At 43.1% G+C, this 11244-nt stretch overlaps 1 protein-coding gene across 1 annotated transcript; it reads right to left on the minus strand.

The window, feature by feature from the left end:
• Window positions 1–625: 625 nt before the first annotated feature.
• Window positions 626–10877, minus strand: LOC149288958 (uncharacterized). The gene is made up of 3 exons (XM_089491209.1): window positions 10743–10877; window positions 1852–2050; window positions 626–1134 (listed from the first exon to the last, which is right to left on the minus strand). Exons 1-3 carry the CDS (start codon window positions 10875–10877, stop codon window positions 626–628), a joined length of 843 nt encoding a protein of 280 aa, XP_089347335.1.
• Window positions 10878–11244: the final 367 nt, after the last annotated feature.

Below are 11244 nucleotides of genomic sequence, written 5' to 3' on the forward strand. Positions count from 1 at the left end.
ATTTTTTAGGAAACTGTATTTCTTTGGGCGATATTATGATGGTGCAGCACTGTTGAATTTAGTTGATAAAAATGATATCACTCTCACTTGCCAATGGAGATAGCATCTTGTGCTTGTTGCACCCACACATGCATTATTTGAACGGTCTCAATGTATTTTGTAATCACATTTATTGAAGAACATTTTAACATTAGTAGCCTTTAGTCTGTACAATTACACTTTTTTAATATAATAATTAGCTCTCCAACTATTGCTCCCATCATGGTTAGCTGGCCATAAACACACTCCTTGTCTTCCTAAGAACTTTGTTGAACATTGAAGATGGCCAGATACCTGTTGTCTATCCCTGGTCTATGTGCTATATTTGAATTAGGTTAAGGAAAGTGGATATAGCCATGTTGATCCAAGAAAACACAGAGTTACGGTCATATGCGATACATTTAATTCTAGAGTACTGTTAATGGAATGCAGAGAAGAAAAGAGACCTCCAAGGTCCCAAAAACATATGCAGCTTGAAATCTTTTTCTATATTGACTCAATGAAAAAGAATCACATATAACTAAAGATTGAATCATTAACAAAAATTTGGACTTTTCAGAATATATTTGCAAATGTATAAATCAACTCAACCAATTAGAAAACCGGAAAATGTGGAGTCGTCATTGCTATCGGCATAAAGACCATTATGACCATCAACGTCCTGCAGCCAAACTTCATCATGTTTGTTAAGCTTTAGAATCGAAGCTCCAGAAGCTTGATGAGTGACAGAACCATATACATGATACATGTACTGGACAATCTTATTATTATGTCGGAGTGAAAGGTGTACATTTTTCGAGTATACTGTAATTTGATAGGTTATAAAATACAATCCATCTACCGGAGCAAGAAATTTACCCGTCTCTGTGTTATAAATATTTTGTTCATTGTAAAAAACGTTAGTGAATTTAATTGGTGTGTTGGATGGCGGAGCTGAGGTCTTAAGACCAACATGAAAGGCGTAGACTTTACTCTTTTCAGGTGACCATGATGGACCTGGAATACCAGGAGGACCAGGAAGGCCACTGGGACCAGTAACGCCTGGTGGACCTACTTTACCTGGAGGCCCAACAGGTCCTGATTTTCCAGATTCACCTGAAAAAAAGTGAACAACCAAAAACATAAGATTGCATACTCCAGTCTACAGCAATTTGGTTTCTGTAGTAAGTGATATCGAATTATCCCAGTAACAAAGCCCAAAAGATGTTCTTAATGTATGCAGCAGAAGACAATATATAATCTCGCTATACACTGTGGTGTAGCCCATACCTAACTTTAAGACTTTAGTGAGCACGACACGTTCTTAAGTCAAGCAATCACAATGGAAAAAAAGTTTGTGAAGCTAATTAATGGTTTCAAGAGATAAAAATGTATATGTGTTCCTAAGGCATTGGCAGAGAAAGACTATCAATGCAGGCGACTGATGGTCTTGAAGTATTGGGAATTATAGAGCTTATGGGGAATGTCTTCACAGAGAAGTATTATGCAGGAATAGTCCTTGCTTCACTCTTTCTTTGCCATAGCTAAGGTGTAGCATGGCTCTAACATGGAGTTTAATCAGTAACGCCTTATGATATATATATACAGTATGTACATTTAGCTATAGTTCATAGTCACCCGCGGGGAAAGAGAGGTCTTTACCACAGGAGCACATATCTCATTACTCTTATTATATATATAGTAATAATTTCCATAATTATATGTGGACTGTGGTTGTTTTCATATCACATGCTTATTTTTGAGCCGCTATCAGACAGCCAAAAGTGTATTCACCATTACGTCAAAAGTGTCCAATATATTCTTAGTACGTACCAGGGTCTCCTTTCTCCCCCGGGGGTCCGTCTTTCCCATCTCTCCCAGTAAGTCCATTGTGGCCAGGCATTCCTGGGGCCCCTGGTATACCTGGGATACCAGCATTACATTCATTGTGTTTGTTGGCTGTCGGCTCGCTATACCCAGTGTGCCACCCTGTTACCAAGAGGATCACAACGAGGAAAAAAGGCCTCCTCATCTAAAAGCAAAATAAATAAAAAAACACAACATATTGTTATGTTACAATGATCAGTATAAGGTTTATGTTGGATGAGAGGTTTACTGTATTTGAGTAAACAACGTTATTAGAACATTACGGGGAATCAGTAGAACTATGAGTGATCACAACTACAGTGACTTCCATGTCTCCACTCCGGAGAAGTCTTTAAAACAAAAGAGATAACATTAGGTCTTGTCACTTATATCTAAGCTCTGTATCCATGTAATAGCAAAGAGAGGATGAACATCTTGCATAACAATGCCAGCTATAATCAATTTCAATTTCATTTTGTCGGGGGAAAAAATCAATAAACAGTGTCTTTACTGAGCAACAAAAATACTTACAGCTCCTGCCTCACAAATGAACCGATAGACATCGACTGAGATGAAACGTTTTGCTTGTTGGCTTATACCACCACATTATTAACTCGGTTAGACAAGATTAACTATGCATTGTTAATGATAGAACTAAAGTGGGAAGCAAACTCGCTTTGACGGGAAAATCTGTTAATATACAATTTACTAAAAAAAATACAATCCTACTGGAGCCAAAGGATAAAGGGAGGAGATCCAGAAGCTATTAGTGTGGTAGCCAGCAGCATATTTTGGCCAAGACTGACTAGGCCTAGGGTGGTAAATCCAGGGGGGCGGCAGTCCCGCTGTCGCAAAACCAGGGGGCTTAATAGACCAGTTACAAGGGTAATCTCCCCAACATGGCCATTTACTCTATGGAGGAATGTGACAAGCTGTCATGGCGTCCACATAGGATGCTGTAAAAGGTGCTGTGTGCTGTGAAGGCCTAGGGCAGCACCCAAGGTAAATACACCACTGGTGGTAGCACCATGAAGCCTATTTTGCACCATGTCCAAATTCTAACTTTTTAGGGTGAAACTAACTTTGTTTTGTGCTGCCTGTATTGCCAATGCTAATGTACAACAAAGCTTCTCAACCTGGGGGCTATGCACCCTTACTTGCTTTAAAAGGGCACAGAGTTTGTAATGATTTTTGGATTATGCCCATAACAGAGTTTGCCCCTCTTCTTGAGAAGATTAGCATTTGCTAAAAAGGGCATATTTGCCTTTATCCTAATCAATGAAAATACGGATATTAGGGAAATGTTGAACTACGTAATCATGTTTTTTAATCACTACATAAATCCGGCTGCTGCTGATCTCAGCCTTAATGATGTGAGCGTTTAATGTAAATGTCTCTAAAATAATTACACTGACGGACAAGCTATAAATAGTTTCAATAAATACATTTACTTATATTAAAATTTGACAGCCCCTACATCTTGGCCATCAGCCGTGGAGTGATCAAAAACCACTGGAAGATGCGCAGTAGAGAAAAAACACACATGGTGGCGGGCAAAGAAGATAATAACGATGGCCAATATATAATCGGATTTACAAAACTTAGATTTTATGTTGAAACGGTTGGAAATGTCAGCAGTTATAAAGAGGATTCTGTACTGTTAGTTTTGTACAGTTGATTTACCCTTTGGGCCGCTTTACTATTGACCTGACCCCATCATAGCTATTCATCCATAGAGATAATATTTAACAGAGTTACTGGAAGGGTGTTGTATTATGCTGAAGACTTTTAATCTAAATCTTATAAACATGACTCACATGATCTGGCAATTATTTAGAAAAGAACAGTAGGGATCTAAATCTAAAGTACAATTCCAAAATAATGCCCCAGCGGGGACAAGGGTAAGTTACAACTAAAAACAAACCAATCCCGTTCCCGGGATCAAAAGTACCCTTATTATTACCCCACCCTAAGATATAACTTTTATTAATGTGTTTGTTAAAAGGTATAACCAAAAAAGAAGATGTTTAAAAACACCAGTGTCACCAGTCCTACCATGAAAAGTATACGTCGCTGTGACAGGAGGACATATGCCCACAGTCGTATAACACTAATAATATCAAATCATATATATTGTTGATGGCTGCAGTCCTAACAACAGAAATAATTGAATTATGACCAGTGACACAGGCTTATTCAAAACTCACACAAATAGCCCCCCTGACATGTTTCGCTCCTCAGAGCTTCATCAGAGGTCTGGGCTGTAACAGAGTTACTGGAAGGGTGTTGTATTATGATGAAGACTTTTAATCTAAATCTTATAAACATGACTCACATGATCTGGTAATTATTTAGAAAAGAACAGTAGGGATCTAAATCTAAAGTACCAAATATCCAATGCAATAACAAGAAAAAAATAAAAAAACTGGGAAATCTATTTCAGCAGTAAAATAATCCATGGACAATATTATGGCTAGTGATTACTATTTCCATTAGTTCTAAATACCTAGATAAAACAGCCCATTTTAAAGTAATATATTATTTACAAAGTGGTTTCTGCGATCAGAACACTTATTTAGATCATGTGGTTGGATTGTAACTGCCTAAAGTAGGCTTTTTAATGGATATCCTTGGCAGCCTGTTCTCCACATTGAGACTAATTTTCCAGCGGAATAGGCTTCTGGACGCAAACAAAGAAGAGCAGGGGACCAGGGGTCAGGACCAGGGCAAGCAGGTCGGGTAGGAGCCCAGTTGCAGGGCATACCAGGGGCTCTGTCTGTACCCCTTAAGGCAGGGGCGTCCAACATGCGGCCCGGGGGCCAAATGTGGCCCGCGGAACCTCGAGGTGCGGCCCACGTGAGATCGGCAGCCAAGATCACAAGAGCCCTGCTGCTTACTTGTGGGAGGGTCCATTCTCTGCTCCAGTCCTGCCTCCTCTGTGGGGAGAACGAGGGAGGCCGCGCCCCCTGCTGAAGTCTGTGATCGGCATTGAGAGAGCTGTAGAGCAGGTAAGGGGGTGGGGGAGGTTGTGTGAATGAGTATGCCTGATTGAGGGAATGAATCTGTGAATGAATGAATTTGTGTGTGTGTGATAGCATGGACGTGTAAGTGCTGGAACCTAGGCATGATGGGACTGTGATTGCTGTTAGCAATCACACTCCTATAATGCCAAGTCAGCCAGTAAATGCTGAAACCTGGCTAGCTTCCCCCCTTGTGTATTGATGCTGCCAGCAGTATGGGGTCTGCACTTACAGCCACCCTGTACCAGCATGTATTGGCTGACTTGGGATGATAGGAGTGTGATTGCTAACAGCAATCACAGTCCCATCATGCCTAGGTTCCAGCATTCACTGGTTGCCTGGGTATAAAAAGAGTGTGTTTGCTGTTAGCAATCACACTCCTATCATGCCAAGTCATATTGTTGATTTTTTTGTCCAATTGTGGTGTGTTACTTTTAATAAAAGTGTGGTTACACACTAAAATTGGACAAAAAATACAATGCCCAGCCAACCAGTACATGCTGGAATCTGGGTATGCCTGAGATTGCTGTTAACAATCATAATATATAATTTTATTGTACAATTTTGGTGTGTAACTTACTTTTATTAAAAGTGTGGGGGGGTCAGTTTCAGTTTCGGCTAAGTGATTTTCGTTTTTGGTCCAGAATTTTCATTTTAGTGCATCCCTAAAATAAATAGAACTATCCAGAATCCTGAATTTGTAGGCCCAGAAATCCCAGAAATCCCAGAAATCAGTGAGAGGAAAAGTAAAGGTTTTGTGTCATTTACTTTATTTTAATCTGCATATTTTATTAAAGGCCATATTTTCACGCAGTGAAAAATGAGTGCGGCCCGCGCACCTATACAATTCTGATGAAGTGGCCCACTGCAGAAAAAACTTGGACACCCCTGCCTTAAGGCATCATGACTGGTAGGTAGGTACAGACAGGCACACAACAGAAGGAAAGCAGGATTGGGACTGGCAAGGGTGATGCTGAGAAAGAACCAGGCAGAGACCTGAGCCCTCTGGGAGGCCAAACGGCTTGGAAGCCCTCGGGCAGGGCACATGACTTGGAAGCCCTCAGGCAGGGCATACGGCTCGGACAGGTAGGAGAGTTTGGGACACGCCGGGGTCTGGTACACAAAGTTGGATCGTGAACGTAGCCAAGGTCATACACAGGAGATCAGAACGAAGTACACAGAACTGTAGCTGCAAGCAGGAACCAGAGCCAAATAATGCAAAGGCCCAGACTGAAAGACAGAGCGGGTATATAAGGTCAGGGCTAAACTCGGGTAACATGGCTCTGTTGTCCCAAGTAATTAGAAAGGGGTGCTCCACTAGTGGCTGCAGGTAGACATGACATTGTTATAATTATCACATAGCCCAGGCTAGCAGGGTGGAACCCTGACACACAGGGAAAGTGGACAGGAATTAGGCAGAATGTGGGTTGGAGTGTTTGGGGAGTTGGTGTAGCTACAGGCTGCACCCCTGCCAGGAGACAAAATAAATTGACTTGGGGACCCAGGGGAGCAGGTCTTAACCCAGAGACCTCCCAGGTATGCCAGAGAGGAGAATAGCACGGCTGAGCTGCTAAAAACTCTACATGCTCTAAAAACTTTAGAACTGATAAGGACTGCCGATTGGATCTATTTAAATTTTGCTAAGGCATTTAATACAGTACCCAATAGAATGGTAAAAGTACTTGGCCCAGGGCCATATTACACACCCCAACATTTCAGGTGAGGAAAGCGGAAGAACTGTGTTGAGATGTGTGGCAAGAGTCATGGAGGGGTGAGGCTAGCCACGGAGTCACAAAAATGGGACTGCCGGGAAGTATGCCTTACTTTACCAGACTTGTGCTTTTGGATTCATAGGAACACATTGGTGATGAATTAACTCTTGTTACATTTCATTGGAGTCATACTCAGTGACAAATGCCCTCATCTTACAGAACAGAGGCAAAGAATCAGCTACATTAGAACAGATGCAGATAGGTAATATGCCCTTTCCTTTTTTCGTTTCTTTCTTTCCTTTCTTTCTCTTTTCTTTTCTGTCTTTCTCTCTTTCTCCCTTTCTTTGAATCAAGATGTTACCCTAAGATGCTGCTGCATGAAGTAAATGTTGTTGAAACGTGAGTCCAGATGGTGGAAGACAGGCCCGGACTAGCCATCGGGCACACCGGGCATTTTCCAGGGCCGGATTGACGTAGGGGCTGATGGAGCTGCAGCTCCAGGCCCCTACCTTAAAATAGGCTCAGTCAGGACCGGACTGACTGGGCCTATGCGGCCGCATTAACGCAGGGCATAAGGGGCACCTGCCCCTTAAGCCCGCAGCAACTGCGACCAGGTCCGCCACTATAGGGGGCCGGGCAGCTTAGGGGTGCGTGGCCGCACAGGGCTTAAATTAAAACATTGGGGTTTTTTTTTTGTTTGCTTTATTTAACATCCTTCATGTAAAAAACAACAAAAAAACCCCAATGTTTTAATTTAAGCCCTGTGCGGCCGCGCAACCCTAAGGCCGGCCCTGGTGGGGGCTGCCCGGCCCCCTAGAGTGGCGGGCCCGGTCGCAGTTGCTGCTTACACCGGCAACAAGGTAAGTAGGGTGAGGGAAGGGGGTGCAGTGAGAAGGGGGGGAGAGGGGTTAGATAGAAAGGGGTAGAGGGGATAGATAGTGAGAGGGGGTACATATTGAGAAACGGGGAAGGGGGTACATAGTGATAAGAGGGAACATAGTTAGAAGGGGCAGATAAGAAGGGGATGGGGAGAGTGGGCAGTGTGAATGCGTACAAGAATGAATGAATAAATGTGTGGGTGAATTGTGTGAATGCGTATAAGAATTAATGAATTCATGTGTGGATGAATTGCTTGAATGATTTGTGAGACTGCATTAATGAAAATGTGTTAATGATTTGTGTGAATGAGTGAGTAAGTGTTTGTGTCTATCATGAATGTTTAAGTGATTTGGGGAAATGCAAAGATGGTACATGAAGGGTGGGCTTTATCAATAAATAAATAAATAAAAATGGGCTGCTCAGTCTTAAATGCCCGGGCCTATTTTTTGTCCCAGTCCGGGCCTGGTGGAAGAGACCTCTCCTATTGAAAATATTGCGCCAAATTGGTCCAAATGTATAGGTCAGGAAACTAAATTTTTTGTCCACAAATGAATGCGCCGAAAACTAAATAAAAAATGTGTCCGAATGCATTTTGCGCACCGTGCACCAGTGTTATTTTGGGCCCATCCATGGTTATCCCTTTCACTGAATTGGCTCATCCCTGTGTGTCAGGTACAAACTTCAGGGGAACTCAGATAAAACTAAAGATATTTGATTTGGTCTCCGTGATTTGGTTTATTCCGTGTGCATGTCCATCTGAATTGTTAGAAGATATTTATTTTACTGTATTGTGCATCAAATGCCTCCATTTTTTAGTGGACAATTAAGCTTTAGGTTTCAATATTTGCCGAGTCGTCCAGCCTTTTATCGTGGCTTCTGTGGCCAGCTTCCCTTTTTTACTTTGTGAGGCACCCTGAGTATGAGTTCCCACTTTTTAAGGGCACCTGATTATAACCCTCGTTTTGGTTAAAATAAGGATTAAGAAGAATCTCAGAGAGAAGCCAGTTATGTAAGGCCTGATGGGCAAACTGATGTTACAATACTTATTAAATGTGTGCTTAAAAGTAGGGCTGCAACTAACGATTATTTTAATAATCGATTAGTTGGCCGATTATTTTTTCGATTAATCGATTAATCGGATAAAAAAAAATGCAAATTTTTTGTTTATTTAAAATAATTTAATGAACTGGATGTTAAAAAACAACTTAAAATTTACATTAACATTCTTATTTTGTTATGATGTAATAAAAAAACAATATTTTCAAAGTACAAAAACCCAAACACAATATTTATGAAACAAAATAATCCCCAAACATTCTGAAAAGAGGTGGACTATTACTGTTCAAGAAACTTTGCCCCAGCCCTGGCACTTTGCACCCAGCACTTTGCACTTTGCACCCAGCACTTTGCACCCAGCACTTTGAACCCAGCCCTGGCACTTTGCACCCAGCACTTTGCCCCACCCCTGGCACTTTGCACCCAGCACTTTGCACCCAGCCCTGGCACTTTGCACCCAGCACTCAGCACTTTGCCCCACCCCTGGCACTTTGCACCCAGCACTTTGCACCCGGCACTTTGCACCCAGCCCTGGCACTTTGCACCCAGCACTCAGCACTTTGCCCCAGCCCTGGCACTTTGCACCCAGAACTTTGCACCCAGCCCTGGCACTTTGCACCCAGCACTTTGCACTGTGCCCCTGCACCCAGTCTCCAACTCTGCCCTGCACCCAGCCCTGCCCCCACATTCTGCCCTGCCCCCACACTCACACCCTCCACCCACTCGGCCCTGCACCCACACTCACACCCTGCCCTGCATCCACACCCCCACTCTGCCCTGCACCCAGTCTCCCACTCTGCCCTGCACCCAGTCTACTGCCCTGCCCCCACACTCACACCCTGCCCTGCATCCCCACCCCCACCCCCACTCTGCCCTGCACTCAGTCTCCTACCCTGGCCTGCCCCCCCCACCCTGCCCTGCATCCCCTGAAACCCCACCCCCACCCCCGCGAATCGCTCTGTGCGAATGGAGCCACTCGCACAGAGCGAACCGCTCTGTGCGAACGGAGCCACTCGCACAGAGCGAACCGCTCTGTGCGAACGGAGCCACTCGCACAGAGCGATTCGCACAGACATAAAGAATACTTACCTCCGGAACGCGTCACATCCGTCACGCAGTGCAGAGCGTGTAGCGGAAGCAGGGAACGCTCGCGGAGGTAAGTAAAAGGAGCCAACAACGAATCGATCACTCGATTAATCGATAACGGAAATCGTCGACAACGATTTCCGTTATCGATTATTATCGATTTTATCGATTCGTTGTTTCAGCCCTACTTAAAAGTATTTTATTAACCGACTTTTATTTTAATAAACGCATAGGACAGGCATATGGCTTGAAAACACGTCCAAAGGTCAAATAAGATTTTACAGCAGGGCAAAAATGGTAATAAACAAGCACACCACTAGATGCCGCCAGAGTTCATCATATATGTAATACATCAGCACAATTTATAAAACCTAACAATGTTTAGTCATCAACATTAAGTAAACGAAAATAAACTGCAAAAGTTCGTAAATTTGTCGGGATTCATTCATTTGTCACCACATGTAGCCACCGCTATTACAAGCCGTTTTTGCTCTCGTTGAAGAGGCAAAGTGGGAGGGGCTGTGTGTAGCAAAACGACTGATAGGTAGAAGTAGCCAAAAACGTGGGAGGTGGTCACATTGATGATTATGGCTGTGATTGATGGGTCCAACAACCTGCAGGAGTTTTTCCTTACTTTTTTCACTCTGGCCAATCAGCATTTACAAGGGGAGGTGCAAGCATTAGATATATAAGTGTACAGACTGATGAGAGTTGGAGTGTGAGACAGTGACAGTTAAACTTAGCAGAGGCTGAGTAATGCTTGTTGCTCACCTACCATACTGGAAGTTTGCTTTAGTATGAAAAATGTACAGTTGTGGGGTGGATTGAAGAAGCTGTAGTGACTACTACAGTGCATTACAGGGACTGGAGCTGACAAACCTGTGGAAGTGTAAATTGCTCTTCATTGATAAATATTAGTAACAATATAATATGTATAATACAAAATATTGGGGAAATTCAATTCTGCTCCACAGGACTGCATGTGCCTATCATATGACAGTCTTTGCCTGCCCAGGCCCAGGGCTCTACTACTACGGCTGTCCTAAAATCAAAATGGCCCCCGAATTTTGACCGAGCTGTACAGCCACAAAACAAAATTTGTTACCTGAATGAACACAGCAAACACTAAGCGTAAATTTCGTCTGAAGCGATTTTGCTCATGTCTAGTGCAAGATATATCAAAAATACCAGGACCTGTAGGACCAGTGATGGAAGTCCTGGCATTCTCTTTCCACAGCATCAAAGCTGACACCGCAGGCAGCGTCGGACAGGGAAATAGAGACTCCGTTGGCTCCGTACAGACCCAGATCCGCAGAGATGGTGATCAAAGTGAGAGTAAAATGGTTTGAATACATTTATAAGGTAGAAATAGACGAACTTGAGTCCGAGGACTGATTGTGTATTTACAACAAGAAAGGGGGCAAACGAGATGAGCCAAATGGTTCTTATATCACTGGATCCCCTTGATGATACCAAGAAGTCATCTGCAATATCTCTGGAGGGATCTCTCTCTGGTCATGTTGCACTTCATGTGGAGTATTATTCTACTAGTGGGATGTTGCCAACATAAATTGGGTTTCTTTTTAGCTGGTGTGTTGGGTTACGAG

Source organism: Sceloporus occidentalis, unplaced genomic scaffold, assembly GCF_023333645.1.
Source record: "Sceloporus occidentalis isolate IW3139 unplaced genomic scaffold, rSceOcc1.0.p SCAF_49, whole genome shotgun sequence".
Taxonomy (NCBI): domain Eukaryota; kingdom Metazoa; phylum Chordata; class Lepidosauria; order Squamata; family Phrynosomatidae; genus Sceloporus; species Sceloporus occidentalis.